General features: G+C 39.9%; 1 protein-coding gene across 2 annotated transcripts in view; it reads left to right on the top strand.

Moving 5' to 3' along the window:
* cers4a (ceramide synthase 4a) overlaps positions 1–21,038 on the top strand; it is a 54,303-nt gene that overhangs the window by 27,997 nt on the left and 5,268 nt on the right. The window contains exons 7-10 of one of the 2 annotated variants that reach the window (XM_057841480.1): positions 9,359–9,451; positions 12,847–12,975; positions 18,715–18,821; positions 19,003–19,159. In XM_057841480.1, the coding sequence (XP_057697463.1) occupies positions 9,359–9,451; positions 12,847–12,975; positions 18,715–18,821; positions 19,003–19,159 (486 nt within the window). Of the gene's footprint in view, positions 1–9,358; positions 9,452–12,846; positions 12,976–18,714; positions 18,822–19,002; positions 19,250–21,038 lie in introns of both variants that reach the window. The other variant, XM_057841482.1, reaches the window with a different exon arrangement.

Genomic DNA, 21,038 nt, shown 5'->3' with positions numbered 1-21,038 from the left:
GGATGTGCAACAAGCCGCTGGTCATCGGCCGAGGGGACAAGGAGCATGTCAGCCACAAAATGCAAGCCACCTACATATTAAAATGATCCCAGTATTTGACATAATACAAAACACGATGTTTACTCATTTCCTCATAAGTCCCATGGTCCCACAGTAGTAGGGCTTGTTTTGGCCAATATCGACCGGTGAATGGGAACCTTTTGAAACCCCAAAAAAGCGCACACGCCTCTCCCTCATACAGCAAGATTTTTCTGCAGCCGTTTGGCTAGCGTGATGCGAAAAATAAACGTATTAATCCACAAAATCAGCTGAATCCTTAGTCCTTCTCATACAACAGTATGGCTGTATAGTGAAGAGGACTCCTTCCTCCGTACACATCACAGCGCCCTGTTCCTCAATGCAAGAGCGAAGCCGGAAGTCTGTCATTTTCGTAGCGCAGGATTCAAAAAATTGAATAAATACCGTAATTTCCCGAATATAACGCGCACTTTTTCCCCCCAAAATCAACTTGTAAACTCATGGTGCGCATTATAAACGGGTACATGGATGGAGACAGAAATATATATGTATTACATATATATATAAACCGATTTTTTTTCATTGACACGGCCACGTTGTGTTGAAGAAACGTATGCGGCGACCCGTTGCCGACCATTACGGTACACCGTTTTGTTTCGGTAATACTTCACTCTAATCGGCCGAATGATTTCGTCTGTGTTAAATTCTGCTTTTTTCACTCTTTATAAAGCACAGAATTTAGTTTCTTGAACTCATTTGAGTCGACGTTTATTGCAGCTCCGCAATTCGGACCATAACAAATGTAAGGACACACACTTCCTGTGTCCGTCAACTATATCGGTCCCTCGGGAAACTCAAACCCAAATAACAATAGTTCCTTTTGTTACTGTCGTGTTGACAGCTCTCACGGATTTCCGACTTACGTTCTCACTTTCATTTTACCGTATCAATCCATGGAAGAAACATTTATTCATCTTGAGGAAACGAGCAAGTTATACAGCAGCCTTTAAAAGAAAAGTCACATCTGTTTTGTTTTCTCCTAGATTCTGGTAAGTTGGAGAGGTTGTCAAATCATATTATTACCGTAAATATTGTCAGTTTACGGTAATGTTTTGAACTACCAATGTGCTATGCTTGTGCTGTGTTTCACCAGTCAGTAAAATGACATCTCTGTATCTGTACACAAGCTCTGTTTTCTTCTAAAATTAGGGTGCGCGTTATAAACGGGTACAATAATTTTCCCTAGATTTTACAAGTAAATTTGGGGTGCGCATTATACACGGGTGCGCCTTATATTCGGGAAATTACGGTATATCGATCGCTTTTTCACACATCCAAGTGGTCCATTTCATTCAGGAGCATAAAATACCGCATGTATTATGAAATAAACATGCTTTTTCGTGTCACAGGCACTTTAAGGCATCTTTTTAGTACATTCTTCCTGTATGCATCTAAACAAAACAAGCCGAAAGTGCACTGTAGTACTTAGGGTGTCAAATGCGCCATTTCATACTTTAACTTTCTGATAGTGATGTCTACTGCCTTTGGTAGATGTTTCGCTGTTGTAGCATATTTTGGCAGAACCCTGGTTCCAGATCACCTTGCCCCGGAATCCCACCTGGGCCATATGCATATGTGCAAGCATGTATTTTGGTCTGAGGCCATTAGGTGTTTTGTAGACAAGCAGTAGTATTTTATAGCCTATCCTTTGACTCACTGGAAGCCAGTGTAACGATTTCATAACGGGTGTAATATGGTCCAGATTCCTTGTACTTGTTAAGACCCCGGTAGGAGAATTCTGTACTAGCTGCAGCTTCCTGACTGATTTTTATTAAGACCTGTAAATATACCATTGCAATAGTCCATTCTACTGAAAATGAATCCATGGATAACTTTTCCCATGTCTTGTTTAGACAAAAGCTCCTTAACTTTGGCTATATTTTTAGGTTGTAATAGGCAGATTTAGTGAGGAACTTTTCAATGGCTTAGATATTTTTTATTTATTTATAGTGAGCCTTTTTACTTGGTAGTGTAGCTAAAGATCTGCTTTTGGCTCATGAGCTAAGTTAGACTTTCCACTATATGACGCTGGCCTCTATTGGCCTCTAGTTTACAGGCGTGACGTAGAGAGACAGACAGACATGCACACACTGGTGGTGTGCCCATATAAAGACTTCCTCTTTAACTGTGTCTTATTTACAGGAAGGAAGATTCTTCCATTTGTGCTCTGCAGTTCAGGCATTGTGTCAACAAATGATTTTGGGGGGTTTAGTGGGGAAGGGGTGTAGATATTACCATTAATGAATCGTTTCATATTAAAAGTAAATATTTTATTTAGACCGTAAAAGAGAACAATTAGAGGAGGGGTGTTATACTCATTTTTGTCATGAGCCACATTATACTTTTGTTTCGTTAGGCCATTATGTTGGTCACACCACAGAAACTAGAAACATAGACAACTAGAAAATTAGAAAATAGAAACAGAAATTTAATTCATTTGGCTGTAATTGACAGTGGTCGATGTCCAATCCATTCTACCATCGTCAGTGGCTGGTAAACTAAGGCTGCCATGAATAAATGACTAATCGATTAGCAAATCATCATCGGTTTTAATTGTCTGTAAACCGTTCAGAGATTTTGTTGACATTAAAATGATCCGAATCCATTTTTGAGCCTCTTAATGTTTTTCTCATTTTTTTCCTCTTAAGAAAGTGGGGTGGGAAACTATAAATACTGTACATATTTTTTATATATAAAAAAATGCAAAATATTTTAATGTATTTATTGACTTTTTTATACATAAACAAAACACAAAATAACCCAGTGGCCAGATCTGGCTCTCAGGCCATTAGTTTGACACCCCCAATTTGAAATACAGGTAATGGTGGTTGTACTCTTGTCTACATTGCAAGACTGTTTATTAAATAGTTGTTCTGAATATGACTGCACCTGTCATACATTTTAAAAATCAGTTAAACCACCACCCACCTACGCACGCTGTCGTTAGCACGAGTTAGGAAAGCTATTAACTCATATGAGAGTTAGGAATGCCTGCAAATCGGCATTCCTGCGGGGAAGCCAGCCTTTCTTTTCCTTTCATGAACTCTAACTGACAGCTTTCAAAAAAACAACAACAACAAAAAAACACTTCATTATCTGTTGGGTGAACATTGTGGAGCTGCTCCTTATATTGTTGCCGCTTTTCCTGTTTGGGGTTCTGTTGCCTTTATCGACTTCCTCTCATTGTCTTCAATGCTGTACAGGCAACAAGAGGTGTTTTCATTCCAGGCTGTTCCCCACCCTTTCTGAGATTTAAGAGCGGCCAGGCAGCCACTTGGAATACTGTTTTACTGTATTTTTATTACTGTATTTATATACATGACAGGAAAGTCGTTGTTATGATAAGGGCATTTTTTTTAAAAAACAACCTTTTTTAACCCCCTAAACCCTAACTCGAGGTGAGTGCATGAGAGCAGAATTAAAGATGCCGTGATTTTAACGAGATATTATGGCATACTTACCTTGTTTCGATCCCAAAACTCAATGTAACATGTCTCACCGAGTGTCAAGACGCAGCTGTGAATGGCCAAAGCTGGACTTTGGGGGGATTTTATGGGTGAAACACGGTAATATAACAAGGGTCGCAATGCAGAAATCGCAGACATCAAGGAGTGCTCGAGATTTTCCTTTTCAAATATTTACCCTTTTAAAAATGTTTTTTTTTTTTTTTTTTTTCTTTGTTTGGATCGATTATTTATCATCTAAAATATCGGGGAAAATGCAACTGTATTTGTATTGAACCGTTTCAGTACGGGGTGCTCGGTTCGGAATGGAGGCGTACCGAACGAGTTTCTGACGTAATCTAGTGCTGTCAAATTTAGCACGTTAACGGGCTGTAATTAATTTTTTGAATAAATCGCATTAAAATATTTGACGCATTTAACACAAGCGCGAAATGACCCGCTCATGCATCCCATAATCCCACTGTTACGTCCCACGGACGGCTCGCTAAGGACGTAGCATAAAACGAGCCACACACACAAGTTGCAAGTGGGCACAAATTTATTCAAACAAGTCGAACTCGAAGTGAACAAAATATACAAAATGCGGAAGAAGCTGGCTTCACTGTAAGCCCAGGCCAAAACAACAAACAAAATGAAACTACACTTAAACCCCATCCGCTAAGTAAACCCTGATCGTAAAAAGGAAATAACAAAAAGACGGCAGTTTACGCCTACTACCGCGGTGCTCTTATTTACAGTGGTGAACAAAAACGATCCAATAACGAATGAACACAAAAGACCTCACCGAAAAAGCGGAAGTGTAACAAAGTAGCGATCAAATGCACAGATGAATGAATTGCAAGCAAACAGCTGGCAAGGAGAGGAGGTATGCGGCATACATGTTGTCAATGCGAACTCTCAGAGTGTTGACAGTGTTGACGGCTAATTTTTGAAGTTGGCCCATCAGCGGCGGCGACGTCGTCTTCCCGTCCGGCGTCAATCAGAGTACGTCACGTTGGGAGGGGAGGCAGCCAGCTGGCGGACGTGACGATCAGCTGACTGACAGTCTCAAAAAAGATAACAATTAAAGGCCAGGGCCGTCACACCACTCAGAAGTGCTGTGAGCAGCATGGGTAACGGTTAAATGTAAACATGGAAGAAAAGCAGGTTGGCCCTCTGGGTGGGGAATTCAAATTTAAAAAGAATACAGATGGAACAACTCTCAGAAAATGTAAATAAGTTGGTTTGCCTCAGCGACTGGAGGATGAGTAGAGAAGAGGGCCACATTTATGTGTACACTACACACACTTTGCACACATTATAAATAATACTTATTTTGTTACTGTTCTAAGGCTCTGTTGTGTGTTTGTTTTTGCTGAGAAAAAGAAAATGTCTTCAAATGAAAGAATGTTAATGTTAATGCCATCTTGTGAATTTATTGTTATAATCAACAAATACAGTACTTACGTACAGTATGTTGAATGTATATATCCGTCTTGTGTCTTATCTTTCCATTCCAAAAATAATTTATAGAAAAATATGGCATATTTTAGAGATGGTTTGAATTGCGATTAATTATTTTTAAACTGTGATTAACTCGATTAAAATTTTTAATCGTTTGACAGCCCTAAATGTAACCCTTACTTTTCGAGGCTGTGGTCATAGAGTTAATATGAGAAACTTGAAACTGCTCAGTGTTGCAACTTACTGTACCGAAAATGAACCGAACCGTGACCTCAGAATCGAGGTACGTACCGAACCGAGATTGTGTACCGTTGCACCCCTAATAAAATCCCCCAAAAATCCAGCTGTGGCCATTCACATATGTGTCTTGAGACTCAGTAATACATGCTACATGGAGTTTTTGGATCAAAAAAAGGTAAGTACGGGATGATATCTCGTTAAAATCATGGCGTCTTTAATTCTGCTCTTGCGTGCTCTCACCTCCAGTTAGGGTTTTGCTGTTTAAAATAAAAAGTTTTTTTTAAAATGCCCTCCTGTTCAAAAATTTTCTTCCCCCAGAAAGTTGAGATTTTAAGCTTTCCAATGATGTATCACACATGTATAATGGACAAATTTGAAAGTTGGCCAAATTCGGTGTCTCAGCGCGGAACTTCAAGTCACCTGAGTGTTTTCCCTTATATATAAATATATATATACAGCGGGGCAAATAAGTATTTAGTCAACCACCAATTGTGCAAGTTCTCCTACTTGAAAAGATTAGAGAGGCCTGTAATTGTCAACATGGGTATACAGTGGGGAGAACAAGTATTTCATACACAGTCAATGGGAAAACCCATTGGGAGTGTATCAAATACTTGTTCTCCCCACTGTACCTCAACCATGAGAGACAGAATGTTGGAAAAAAAACAGAAAATCACATTGTTTGATTTTTAAAGAATTTATTTCCAAATTAGAGTGGAAAATAAGTGTTTGGTCACCTACAAACAAGCAAGATTTCTGGCTGTCAAAGAGGTCTAACTTCTTCTAACAAGGTCTAACGAGGTCTAACGAGGCTCCACTCGTTACCTGTATTAATGGCACCTGTTTTAACTCATTATCGGTATAAAAGACACCTGTCCATAAACTCAGTCAGTCACACTTCAAACTCCACTATGGCAAAGACCAAAGAGAAAAATTGTAGACCTGCACCAGGCTAGGAAGACTGAATCTGCAATAGGTAAAACGCTTGGTGTAAAGAAATCAACTGTGGGAGCAATTATTAGAAAATAGAAGACATACAAGGCCTCTGATAATCTCCCTCGATCTGGGGCTCCATGCAAGATCTCACCCCGTGACGTCAAAATGATAACAAGAAAAGTTAGCAAAAATCCCAGAACCACACGCGAGGACTTAGTGAATGACCTACAGAGAGCTGGGACCACAGTGACAAAGAGTACTATCAGTAACATAATGCGCCGCCAGGGACTCAAATCCTGCAATGCCAGAGTGTCCCCCTGCTGAAATAGGTACAGGTAGAGGCCCGTCTGCAGTTCGCTAGAGAGCATTTGGATGATCCAGAAGAGGACTGGGAGAATGTGTTATGGTCGGATGAAACCAAAATAGAACTTTTTGGTAGAAACACAGGTTCTCGTGTTTGGAGGAGAAAGAATACTGAATTGCATCCGAAGAACACCATACCAACTGTGAAGCATGGGGGTGGAAACATCATGCTTTGGGGCTGTTTTTCTGCAAAGGGACCAGGACGACTGATCTCTGTAAAGGAAAGAATGAATGGGGCCATGTATCGAGAGATTTTGAGTGAAAATCTCCTTCCATGAGCAAGGGAATTGAAGATGAGACATGACTGGGTCTTTCAGCATGACAATGATCCCAAACACACCGCCAGGGCAACAAAGCAGTGGCTTCGTAAGAAGCATTTCAAGGTCCTGGAGTGGCCTAGCCAGTCTCTAGATCTCAACCCCATAGAAAATCTGTGGAGGGAGTTGAAAGTCCGTGTTGCCCAACAACAGCCCCAAAACATCACTGCTCTAGAGGAGATCTGCATGGAGGAATGGGCCAAAATACCAGCAACAGTGTGTGAAAAGCTTGTGAAGAGTTACAGAAAACGTTTGGTCTCCGTTATTGCCAACAAAGGGTATATAACAAAGAATTGAGATGAACTTTTGGTATTGACCAAATACTTATTTTCCACCATGATTTGCAAATAAATTCTTTAAAAATCAAACAATGTGATTGTCTGGTTTTTTTTTTTCAACATTCTGTCTCTCATGGTTGAGGTTTACCCATGTTGACAATTACAGGCCTCTCTAATATTTTCAAGTGGGAGAACTTGCACATTTAGTGGTTGACTAAATACTTATTTGCCCCACTGTGTATATACAGTGCCTTGCAAAAGTATTCGGCCCCCTTGAATCTTGCAACCTTTTTGCACATTTCAGGCTTCAAACATAAAGATATGAAATTTAATTTTTTTGTCAAGAATCAACAACAAGTGGGACACAATCGTGAAGTGGAACAACATTTATTGGATAATTTAAACTTTTTTAACAAATAAAAAACTGAAAAGTGGGGCGTGCAATATTATTCGGCCCCTTTACTTTCAGTGCAGCAAACTCACTCCAGAAGTTCAGTGAGGATCTCTGAATGATCCAATGTTTTCCTAAATGACCGATGATGATAAATAGAATCCACCTGTGTGTAATCAAGTCTCCGTATAAATGCACCTGCTCTGTGATAGTCTCAGGGTTCTGTTTAAAGTGCAGAGAGCATTATGAAAACCAAGGAACACACCAGGCAGGTCCGAGATACTGTTGTGGGGAAGTTTAAAGCCGGATTTGGATACAAAAAGATTTCCCAAGCTTTAAACATCTCGAGGAGCACTGTGCAAGCCATCATATTGAAATGGAAGGAGCATCAGACCACTGCAAATCTACCAAGACCCGGCCGTCCTTCCAAAGTTTCTTCTCAAACAAGGAGAAAACTGATCAGAGATGCAGCCAAGAGGCCCATGATCACTCTGGATAAACTGCAGAGATCTACAGCTGAGGTGGGAGAGTCTGTCCGTAGGACAACAATCAGTCGTACACTGCACAAATCTGCCCTTTATGGAAGAGTGGCAAGAAGAAAGCCATTTCTCAAAGATATCCATAAAAAGTCTCGTTTAAAGTTTGCCACAAGCCACCTGGGAGACACACCAAACATGTGGAAGAAGGTGCTCTGGTCAGATGAAACCAAAATTGAACTTTTTGGCCACAATGCAAAACGATATGTTTGGCGTAAAAGCAACACAACTCATCACCCTGAACACACCATCCCCACTGTCAAACATGGTGGTGGCAGCATCATGGTTTGGGCCTGCTTTTCTTCAGCAGGGACAGGGAAGATGGTTAAAATTGACGGGAAGATGGATGCAGCCAAATACAGGAACATTCTGGAAGAAAACCTGTTGGTATCTGCACAAGACCTGAGACTGGGACGGAAGAATGAGACTGGGACGGAGATTTATCTTCCAACAGGACAATGATCCAAAACATAAAGCCAAATCTACAATGGACTGGTTCAAAAATAAACGTATCCAGGTGTTAGAATGGCCAAGTCAAAGTCCAGACCTGAATCCAATCGAGAATATGTGGAAAGAGCTGAAGACTGCTGTTCACAAACACTCTCCATCCAACCTCACTGAGCTCGAGCTGTTTTGCAAGGAAGAATGGGCAAGAATGTCAGTCTCTCGATGTGCAAAACTGATAGAAACATACCCCAAGCGACTTGCAGCTGTAATTGGAGCAAAAGGTAAGTATTAACGCAAGGGGGCCGAATAATATTGCACGCCCCACTTTTCAGTTTTTTATTTGTTAAAATAGTTTAAATTATCCAATAAATTTTGTTCCACTTCACGATTGTGTCCCACTTGTTGTTGATTCTTGACAAAAAAATTAAAATTTTATATCTTTATGTTTGAAGCCTGAAATGTGGCGCAAGGTTCAAGGGGGCCGAATACTTTTGCAAGGCACTGTATATATCAGAAAATTAGAATACACAATATTCTAATTTTTTGAGACAGTCCTGTGTATATATACAGGACTGTCTCAGGAAATTAGAATACACAATATTCTAATTTCCTGAGACAGTCAGGAAATTAGAATATTGTGTATTCTAATTTCCTGAGACAGTCCAGTATATGTATATTCATTCTTCATTAAATAAGCGCTAGCTAATGAAGAAAGAGGAAAAAGGAATTCAGTTTTTGCTACATCTTTTCAACCAAACCTTTAAATGCTCAGTACATTGCAAGGAACGTACTAGGTTTCAGTATGTTAAATTTGTAAAACAGCTACAGCGTTATGTCCTACAGATAACATTCTTTTTTGTTTCAGGTTGTCAGTGACGCACACAAATGGTATTACATCCTGGAACTTGGCTTCTATTTATCTCTACTTCTCTGTGTCTCTGTGGATGTGAAGAGAAAAGTAAGTGTAATCTACTCTATATCACACATGCACCCCCACCACCACCACCACACCTACACACACATTCTAAACCTCTAACACGTTTTGTGATGCCGCTGTAGTTATCTAATAATATTCTGCTCATATTTAGGCCACGTTTGGAAGGAAATGGTCGGAAGCAAAAACAAAAATGTGGAGTTTTGTTGTTACCTCACTTTCACATTTACATTACTGAGTTGTTTTGGGAAATCTGCATGTAAACGGAGATGAAAAAGTGCGTGAAACTTTCCAAGTTGCCCAGTGTATAGGTGGCTGCCAGTGTTGGGAAAGTTCATTTTCGACATGAAGTAGTTCAAATTACATTTCAAAAATTTTAAAATGAAATGTTCAGTTCATAATTCAAAATTTTTAACTGAAATTCATGATTTTAAAAAATGCACTTTTGTAGTCCTTTTTGTCTCCCTAATAATTGCTGCAAGTTATTATTGACAGAGTTGATAGTACTTGTAGAACCAAACAGCAATTATTTTATCCTCTTAAACACTGAAACTGTGTCAGATTCATTTTCATATTCAATTTCAAATCTGCGTTGGTACTGACCTGCTCATAAAACTCAAATGCTGGTACCGGGCCAGTGTTCTGTCAGATTTTTTAAACCGATCAGAAGTTGCAACTGTAAGGTTCTGCACATGCGTATAACGTTACAAATGACTGAAGGAAAGTCCTCTCTCACACATATTCACCGCGCTGTTAAAAGCATTTATTTGCGCCGTATTCATGTTGTAGAAGTATGTTTATGATGAGACTTTTTTTAAATACAGTGGTTCCTCTACATACGAAGTTAATTCGTTCCAAGCCCTTGTTTGTAAGTCGAAATGGTCGTATGTCGAGCAGGATTCCCCCATAATACATTATAATTCCATTAATTCGTTCCACAGCCCACAGCCCAAAAACCTCCGCTAAATCCTTAATAAATACCGTATTGGCCCGAATATGAGACGGCCCTGATTATAATACGACCCCCTCTTTTTCAAGACTCAAGTTTGAAAAAAGACTTTTTGAACACCAAATTAATTTTTATACAGAAAATAATTACAGTACATCTGAAACAAATGATTATAAAAATATATTTGAGAGAAAAAGCATGTTATTTTGCCTCTTTCAGATCTTAATATCTGAACATTTAAATATTTAAAGTACAATCACATTCGTAAATGAATGGCTTCTGGTTTTTGAAACGTAAATAAACCAATCTATTGTGATAAAACAACAAAATTGCAATAACTGCATTAACCATCAAAGTGAGGTCTAACTGTCACTGGCGTGTTGAAACAAATCTGAACAAGGAAAAACATTGCAATAAAATAATGCAAACTGGTTAAACTTGAGAATACCTGAGATCTGTCATGACAGAACATTACTCCTCAAGTTCAGCATTTGCTTCAATGATATCTGGCGCCATCTAGCGTCGTGAATGGGTATAATGTCTCGATCGCGAATATAAGACGACCCCCACTTTTTCAGTCTTATTTCAATGCAAAAAACACAGTCTTATATTCGGGCCAATACGGTACTGCTGGTACAAATGGCAGTTACACATAGCAAATCAGAATATCAGAATAATAATATAATAATAACAATAATAATTCCAGTAATAATGTAACGAATCCGATTCTAATGTGGCGGACATTTTTTGATGTACCTAAACGCACCGCGTAGCTGACTCCACAAGAGACAGGGAAAGCTTACTTTCACTTTTAATGTTGTCTTGAGAACACCGTCAACTGCGGGGGACAGTAGTCGTTCCACAAGTTGATAGAATAAATTATTAGAAACCTGACGAAGCTGGCGATTTCCTTGATGTTACCACAATAATAATTGTTACCTTAACTGATAAAGATTGGCGAACTTTGGTCGGAGGAGGACCGTGGAGATGTATCGTTGAGCCAGTTCACGGATGCGCACCCCACGCTCTTATTTTTCTATAATGTGCATCATCATTTCAATAGTAAGCTTCACCTTTTTCCTTGTTTCACCACCTGTACCAACCTTTTTGAAACCAGAGTTGATTTCTCTCAGAAGAAAATCCGCCCTGCGTTTGTCCGCGGTGCTGTGCTGTCATGTCGTCGTATTTCGAGCATGTCGTAGAATGAATAAACAAATTGCGAGTCAAATTTTACGTCGGATGTCGAAAAGCTCGTGTGTCGAAGCGTTCGTATGTCGAGGTATCACTGTATTATCCAAAGATGCTAGATGTCCCATGATCACCCTGGGTCCACACAGCCAATGGGATGAGACTTAGGGGATTGGGGAAGTCACTGTTATGTTGTATGATATCTAGCGAAATGTGCGTGAGAGTGAACGGTGCATAAAAAAAAAGGGTTGACATCACATATGGGCTACCACAGTAGTCACGTATTTTCTTTGCTGCACAACACCAGTACTAGACAGTGAGCGAGGTTATGAACGCCGCTCACAACCGCTAGAATGAATGCATTCACATAAGGTTCATAAGACAAAAAAATAATGCGTTCCGTTCACAGTTGCCCAAAATATGAGTGTGTTCATGAATGATCGTTCATTGAACACATTCATGCACCACACTGGTGACCGCACTACAAAAACTGGATTGCTGCGACTCTGTATGATGAGCGTAATGAATTGACTTGACTCCTGTAAGGCGCTAACAATTGCTAGGGCAAGTTGAAGCTTGTCACATGAACCCATGTTAATTATTTTCTTGAACTGTCTCATGAATGTGACGGCATCAGTGTCATTGTCCTCTTTACTGGAAAACATTTATTCATTCATCTACTGAACAACTTATCCTCACGAGGGTCGCGGGAGTGCTGGAGCCTATCCCAGCTAACAACTGACAGAAAGCAGGGTACACCCTGAACTGGTACATAGTGACCAACCACCCACGCTCACACTCACACCTATGGACAATTTGGAGTGGTAATTCAGCCTACTATACATGTTTTTGGGATGTGGGAGGAAACTGGAATACCCGGAGAGAACCCACGCAGGCACTAGGAGAACATGCAAACTCCACACAGGGAGGCCAGAGCCAGGATTGAAGCAACAATCTCAGTTCGCGAGGCGAATGTGCTATCCACTCACTGGCATACATATACTGGAGTATTACTGCCACCTACTGTACTGGAGCATGGACCGATGCCACCAAAACTCCATTTCGCATTATCAACTGTTTAGAACACCACGACAGGGTGGAGCTCTGTCTACATTTCCACTCTGGATGAGGTTTTCAGGTTTTTGCGAATTCAACCCCACAAAACAGTGTCACCATCCAAACGATATGGACATTTGTGAAAGCTTTTTGCGTTTTTCCCTTGATGTTATACGAGTGTAAAATACTTTCATACTGCATAATCTTTTGGGAATGTGTGTTTCAGGATTTCAAGGAGCAGGTCATTCACCACATTGCTACCATATTTCTCATTGGTTTCTCCTACTGCTGCAACTTTGTGAGAGTTGGCACACTTGTGATGCTGGTGCATGACTCGTCTGATTTCCTGCTTGAGGTACAATTTGTGGTTCCTTATTGTTTTTTGTTTTTTTTTCTTTAAACCTGTCCTATTCAGCTGTTTGACACGGAAAATGGAAGTCTAAGCGTCCGTTTGGTCTGAACAGTTTCAATGTTTCACAGTGAGAGTATGACATACTCCGATTGTAATCATTCAACATACCTCATTTATAAAGACAAAGCAGCGAACAGGAAGGGGTATTGGGGAACAGAAGAAAAGACACACAAGAAAAGAAAGCAAAAAAACACAACAACAAGAAATAAATTGAACGCGTACACTAACTATGAATATGTTCGTGCTATCGTCAGCTAGATGTTTTTCCAGTTGACACCATGTGGGGGGCCTGTTGACCAGGGAAAGAAGGGGGAGGGGGAGAGTCTATAAGATAAGTGATTGAGAGGGGTGGAGTGTATACAAATCAGCTTTGATATCTAGGAACCAGTAATCATGTGAATCCCTTGTTACTGTGAGCCCGTTGGCAACCGACCCTACGCTGTCCCATCGCCAATGCTTCCTTATTGTTAAAACTTCTTATATTACCAGTGAGAAAAATCGTTTCAAAATTAATTTTATACTTAAATCAAACGTATTAAATATATAAACAGATTCGAGATAATGGACTCTATTTCATTATTGTTCATTCTTTCTCTTTTGTCGGAATGTCTGCAGCAAAGGAAAATAGTAGAGCTGGGAAAAAATATAATCTGGCGATATATCGATTTATGTCATGATCTGAGTATCAATACTTTTTTATCAGTATCGATACTTCAGATGCTTCTAATGTGCTGTGCCAACACAGAGCCGGCCACAAGCCAACAAACTAGAGTTGACCCGATCCGATCACTCTCTGTCCTGCTGCTTTTGTTGGTCCTCAGTGCGCTCGAGATTGCTTGTTAAAGTTAATGATGAGTGGCAGCTGTTGAGTGTTTGATGTTGCCAGAGAAGGTTAGGAGCGCTATACTGGAAAGACGCTGCAATGTTGTGCTTGTTTAAACACTTGCGGTAGTTTGAGTGACAATTCATTGTGTGTGTGTAAGTGTTCTCAGCGGCGTGAGCGCATTTGAGTGGCCTGAGGCTACGTCTACACTAGGACGGATAATGGCCTTAAACGTGTAATTACTTAGACTATACGGCATGTCGGCTACACTAATATACTTCTTGTTCGGATTAGTTATTACACGGGTAATGTAGTCGGGTAATATTACCCACCGCTTAACATGGACTGCTGTCTCCGTACAACAATCGGATACTAAGGAAGTGACATCATGGAGCGTGCCATCGCCACTTTTAGTGGCACGCAAGCATTGTAAACAATGGAGGCGGACGATCAAAACGTGGCATTCCTGCTCCTCTTTTCTTTCCACAATCATTCTTTACAGTTTATCATCTAGAGCAGGGGTCGGTAACTTATGGCTCGCGAGTCAGATATGGCTCTTTTGACGGCTGTATCTGGCTCGCAGACAAATCTTCAATTATTAGAAGGAAAAAAAAAAAGTTTCTCTAGGTAATTGTAACCTCGGAGAAAACCTGGCGGGTGTAAGGGCCACAGGGGAAGCATTAACAAAAGCAACCAGTAAGGGGCGCTCACATTTTTTCCATTGGCAAGCCAGTGATCGGGCGACATCAGGACATGTGCGGCAGTGGAGAACGTCTGAACGTCTGGGTGTGGCAGTCGGTTGAAATAATAGCTATGCATCTGTAGCGTGGTGCAGACAGAGATGAAATGCCTCAGTCTGTTGCTACACATTTAATCCTGCTGTATTTTCATTTTTCTTGTACAGCTGAAACAACATTGTTGCACACAGATGGCTCATTTCTTATTCGCTCTAAAATGAAAATTCTTATATAATTATATTAATAAACAAATACAAGTTTTTGTGACAAAACATTTCTGCATTTTATACGCTACTAGCATTCACTCGTCGTCCACTCACCATTACAAACACATCTGCAGTCATACATAAACATACTTAACGATTAACATATTTCTGAACTATATTAACACACAGAACACATAACAACCATCCTAAAATAAAGTAATCCGCTAATATACACAGTCAAATTATACTTTTTCTCACCTGAAACAAGAAAAAAATACTAGTTTACAACGTCCGTCTCGCATTGCTGCACAGACAGCTCATTTCTTATTCGCTCTAAAATGCGAACATTTATTGCCCATGCACGCCAGAAGCGAACGCTGTCCCCTGCTGGTTTAAAACCGTAAGTACAACAGTCTTTTCAGGCTGAAACGTGTGTATATTTTCCACAAACACAACGAAATAAGATGAAACATTTCAAACATAGGGTGAATCTATCTGTGGACACAACAATAACTATTTTAATATTATTTAATTACAATTTATTATCTAATTGAATTATTATTATTTGTAATAGTTATTAAAAAGAATTCAGATATTTATTGTACTTTAAAAGTGTTGAAATTACATAAAATGCACATATAACTTGTATTTTTGGTTTTAAACATATTGTATGGCTCTCACAGATTTACATTTAAAAATATGTGGTGTTCATGGCTCGTTACGTCCCAAGGACGGCTCGCGAAGGGCGTAACATAAAACAAGCCACACAAATGTACGAGTGGACACAAATTTATTTACACAACAATCAAACTCGCAATGAATATGTACAGAATGCCGACGAAGCGTGACTTCAGGGTAAGCCCAGGCCAAAACAACAAACAAAAGGAACTACACTTAAACCCCACCCGCTAACTAAACCCTGATCATGTAAAAGGAACAAAGAAAAGACAGCTTCTAACCTAACTTCCTACTCTATACAAAACAGGAGAAATCGGGTTGAAGAGAAATGGCGACTTACCCTTACTTGCTTCAGTGCTCTTATTTACAGTGGTGAACAAAAACGATCCAATAATGAATAAACACAAAAGACCTCACCGAAAAAGCGGGAGTGTATCAAAGTAGCGATGAAATGCAAACGAGAGTGAATGGCGAGCAAACAGCTGGCGAGGAGGACAGCGGCAGAATGCTGTCAAATGCGACCTCATAGAGAGTTGACAGCGGCAGGTTTATGAAGCTTGGCGCCTTTTTCTTTGCCAATCAGCGGCGGCGATGTTGTCGGTCCGTCCTGCGTCGATCAGCTGTCGTCACAGTGGGAGGGGAAGCAGCCAGCTGGTGGAGGCGACGATCAGCTGACTGGAAGAGTCTCAGAAAATTAACTATTTAACGGCCAGGGGCCGTCACAGCTCTCTCAGCCAAAAAGGTTCCCGACCCCTGATCCAGAGTGTAGAACAGATGTCAAGAACCTATATCTTCTTGAGTCATTTCTGGCTCTTTTGATAAGGATCTTTGCCTCTCCGCCAACCCATAATTTTAAATGTGGTACCAGCCGGCTCGCTCGACGTGAAAAGCGGATAATGCATTCACACATTTTTCTTGAACCTCCAAACGTGCGTCGCAATAATATGCTTCAGTTCAGTGCCCATTGTTGGTCGTCCGAACGCAGATTACACGGAGATGAGCGTTTTATTACAGAATTCGTCTCCCGTGTTAAGTCTCCGATCAGCCAGCTGCGCGGCTGGCCTCTCCCAACTCAATGTCAACCGAACTGGAGTACAGTATATAAAAATGCGTAGGGGAAAATTAAACCACGTAAAGTGAACTGTGTAGTACCCCCAGTCACAGAGGCGCCCGATCAGTTTTTTTCATGACATTTTCACCTGTCAAAACTGTTATGCACAAGCACTCCTGGTTGCCGCTTCCAGGAAATATAGGCAGCGCCGCACCATATGTTTTATGTTATTTATTTTCCGACTGGTGAGTGCACAACTGAGCATCGATTGTAACATTCCAATTAATGATATCAGGCTTTTGTTGTTTTCTAAAAATTCATTTCAATCACAACTCGGCGACTGCTCGTAAAAGCCGAGTGTGCCCTCAGTCCCGTTACTCTAGCTCCCGTGTGATGCTTTCAAATGCGTTCACGAAAAAACAGTGATCACAAAAGGGAGTTCCCGACTCCTGGTCTAGAAGGTTGAGTAATTTCGAAATTTCCCGACGGCGGGTAATGAGTTTCCGGTACAGAGGTAAGCGGCGCGGACGATGACATAACACATGAGGCTGCTCCTTTCTATGCATGCGTAGTTTGTGCAAATACCCCAAGACACCCCGGAGAAAATTATCTGTCCTAGTGTTAGTGTAGGAGTAGCCTGACTCAATGAAGCATTTAATAAAGGCAAGTATTTTTCTACGTTTTTCTTGTTAAAAATAATTCAGTTGGACGGTAACATGTTTAAAACTTTTTTCTATTTCTTTTTTTTTTTAACATTTTATCGGGGCTCGGTTTAAATGTAAAGTGTTTTTGTTCTATTTTGCACTGGAACAGTTGCTACAATGGTTAATGCACTTTCCTATGTAAAAAAAAAAAAAAAAAAAAAAAAAAAGAATACACGTCAAATGGCATCTAGTTTAAACGGAGATACATGCCTCTGTGTTTTTATACTTTTTAAAAGGTAATATGTTGCCATAGATCAGATCGTGACAAAAGCGGATCATCCCAGCCCTAGAAAATAGTATGTCTAAACCCGCCCGTAGTCTCTGACGACGTTAAGTTTTAATGACTGAATGAAAAAAAAACTAGCATGCCAAAAGTTTGAAATTATGAAATGAAAAAGAATAAGTACAATGGTAACTGTCCATGACGTCATGCCACAGGATGTTGTATTCTTTCACCACAGCGTAATTGAGTCCATAGCATTCCATTTGGAACCATTTGTTATAATTCAAGTAAATGCTTGTATGGAAAAACATATGTAGGACACTAATGGAAAACAACTAAATGGAAAACAGTTAACACAGCGTCCTAACAATTCTTTAATCAACAACGACTTGTTGTCGTAAAAGGGTGAAAACTCTATCCACAATTGGTGGCCAATTGTCTGACATCTCAATCTCAGTCTGTAAGTTAGAGACAATATACATGAAAACAAAATTTATCTCTTATAAAATAGCTCACCGTTCTGTTATTGGAACATTACACTTTTAAATCTGAGTAGATGATATGAGGAAAATCATGAACATGAATCGGGTTTGTCTGAAGGTGTGTGATGGCTGGCACGACATTATTTTTCTTTTACAAACTATTTTATGACGTCAGGGGAAACATGACTTGAATGTAAGCATTGTGTTATTAGTGTGGAGTATTTGATTTGAAACATACTTGTGGTGTAAATACACTTTTGTTGATGTGAGAGCCTAAGGGGAAACAATGGGCACATTATCTTTGAAATCATGGCTCAGATTTCACTTCCCTCATAGTGTGTGAGCTTTGTCCTATTAAAACACAAAACAGTGTGGAAGAAAAATAATCTTACAATATTCTGGTGTGGAACAGGAGTGCAAGTGTGGATACAAGAATTTGTATTCACATTTTTGAGTTACGGTACTTTGGCATTACTGGAAATGTTCTCCTTTTCGCCGACTCCCATGAATCAAGACACGTTTGTTTGTGAACTCACATTTAGATGTACAGCTGTTTTTCCTGTATTGAGTGCCTTTGCAATTACACACGAGGGATTGCTCAAACTACAGATTGACAAATTAACTTTAGCACACAGAGTTTGTTCATAGCTCCTCTCTGTCTACACGCCCTTTATAAATGGGTGTGACATGACATTTTGGACTAAAATATACCTTTTCTTTGTCATCTGGCAGTGTTTCAATGTCTTTATGCCACTCTGCGTGTTCTTTTTTTTTTTAGTCGGCCAAGATGTTTCACTATGCTGATTGGACGAAGACGTGCGACTCTCTGTTCGTCGTCTTTTCGCTTGTCTTCCTGGTAACTCGGCTGGTGGTATTGCCTTGCAGGTACAATAAAGTCATGGAAAAATGTGCTATCACATTTTGTTTTGTAACAGTCATTGTGAGTGAAAGCACTAGCAGTGCATAACATTCTTCCCATTGTAGTAAATGGAAATGCTATTATTTTGATTCAGCCTACCAGAATATCGAATTTATATCGAATAATGTAAAAATGTTTGTTTTCCAGAATCATCCACTCAACACTGGTGACATCACTTGACTTCTTCAAACCCTTCTTTGCTTACTACTTTTTCAATGCCCTTCTGTTAGTGCTGCAAGCTCTGCACATCTTTTGGGCCTACCTCATTCTGCGTATGATCTGCAAGTTTATGTTCAAGGGAAAGGTGAGCACATCTTTTGCTAAGATCATGTGTATTCATGCTTTATAGGGAAAGTAGCTATTTTTAATACGAAAAAATATTGCAGTATGAGTACTACTTACCAGTAAGCCTGTCGCAATATGCAATAATTCCATTTATCGCGCGATATATAAAAATGGAGGCGATAACTTTTCAGCTGCGATTTATCGCCTCGCGTGCACGTGTGTGTGCGCGTGCGGCAGACGTGCTGTTAAAAGTTCGTTACCAACTGCGCAAAATGCATCTTCGTTCCAGGTCCGCCAAAAACTAGCGCCAGAGCCAGTTGTTCCCATTATATCCTATTGTTCAACGTATACCGGCCGCGTCAGTGCTCCGGAGTGACTGTGGACCATCTATGGCGCGCCGGTGTTCGGCCATTCCTTACTATGCGGCGAAACGTCCTACACAATGCTCAGGGCGCTTGCGCATGCATTCACACGCATGCGCACATCTGTTAGAGGCGGCGATTACTCACTATTTTTGTTTTTATTTAGTTATTTAGAACCTTTTCACAGCCTCAAAGATACTTTTTGCATGTATTACCCTCTCATACTTTTAACCATTGTGTTTTTTTGTGTTAGCTTTGAAGCAGTTGACCACATTAGTCACGTAGCGTGTTTAAACCGTCCTTATTTGATATAACTACATTTAAGTATTTTCTGCAGGCATTTTTTTAGTACCTTATTCCTGTATGCATCTAAACAAAACAAGTTTAGAGCGCACGGTAGTACTTTAGGTCTCAAATTCGACTAAGGTAGGACGTTTCGCCGATGTAGGATATTTTGGCAGAACACCGGTGTTGTTGACGTGCGGGCGCTCCCGTCAGGAGTGACATTTCACGCGGGGCGGCTATTTTTCGGCACAACGCTGGATATTTACAATTAAGTCCGCCAAAACATTGTTACCGACTTGGCTGCTACGAATAACCTCACTTTGACAAAGAACAGCTGAATGAAATTACCGGTAAGAGCGCTGTGCTTCAAACTCGTCCTGTATATGAAAGCCCTCATATGCTGGTGTTGTGTAGTAATGAGCAGACGTGACTTCAGCGGCGCTTGCTAACTTTTTTAATGCGCGCACACACTAGATATCATGAAATGGCAAACTAGATGTGCTACTTCCCATGCCATTGGCTACGTGAGCCCAGAGTGATTATGGGACATGTAGTCCATATACTACATCGATGAATTCTAAACTGTCATTTGTCACATGAGATTAAGAAGGCCAAATCAATCCATACCAGTGCCTATAGATAATGTTGCAAGTATTGTTAATTCAGTACGTGACACAAATGGATTCGGACCATAAATAGGATGTCTTGCTCATGTAGTAAACCTAGCTACTAAGAGAGCTGTAGCAATCAACGGTGTGCCCTGCCTCACTTTACAAACAGTAAAGATTGTTCTCAGCACTTTTATGCAATTTTTTTTCATATCAGTAAGAAGTAAGCACATAAATATTATGCACTAAAATGCATGTTTATATGATGGCAATTTAATTTTTGCTCGTTAGCAAAAAAAAAAAAAAAAAAAATACAATTGTTTTTTGTTTTTTTACAGAGCATTAAATGTATTGAATCGGATCGAAAATCATGTCCCTCGTATCAAAATTCGTACCGAACCATGACTTAACTGTATCATTGCATCCCTATGGAACACCATTGCAGAAGCTATGACGGGAAAAAAAATTCTAAATGCTGAAGTTGTTAAGTGCATTTTTTTTTTTTTTTAAACACATTTTATTTATTCTGTGTTTCTGTGCGGTATAAATATTGTTGTTTTTTACTTAAGAGGTATGGTCTATTGTTTTTAGTTGTGATTTCTTAAAAAGTAGATTTGAATTTAAGAGTAAATATCGCTTTTAA

The sequence above is a fragment of the Corythoichthys intestinalis genome, chromosome 7 (assembly GCF_030265065.1).
Source record: "Corythoichthys intestinalis isolate RoL2023-P3 chromosome 7, ASM3026506v1, whole genome shotgun sequence".
Taxonomy (NCBI): domain Eukaryota; kingdom Metazoa; phylum Chordata; class Actinopteri; order Syngnathiformes; family Syngnathidae; genus Corythoichthys; species Corythoichthys intestinalis.
The sequence above is the reverse complement of the archived record's forward strand: the minus strand, read 5'-3'. Positions and strand labels throughout refer to the sequence as shown.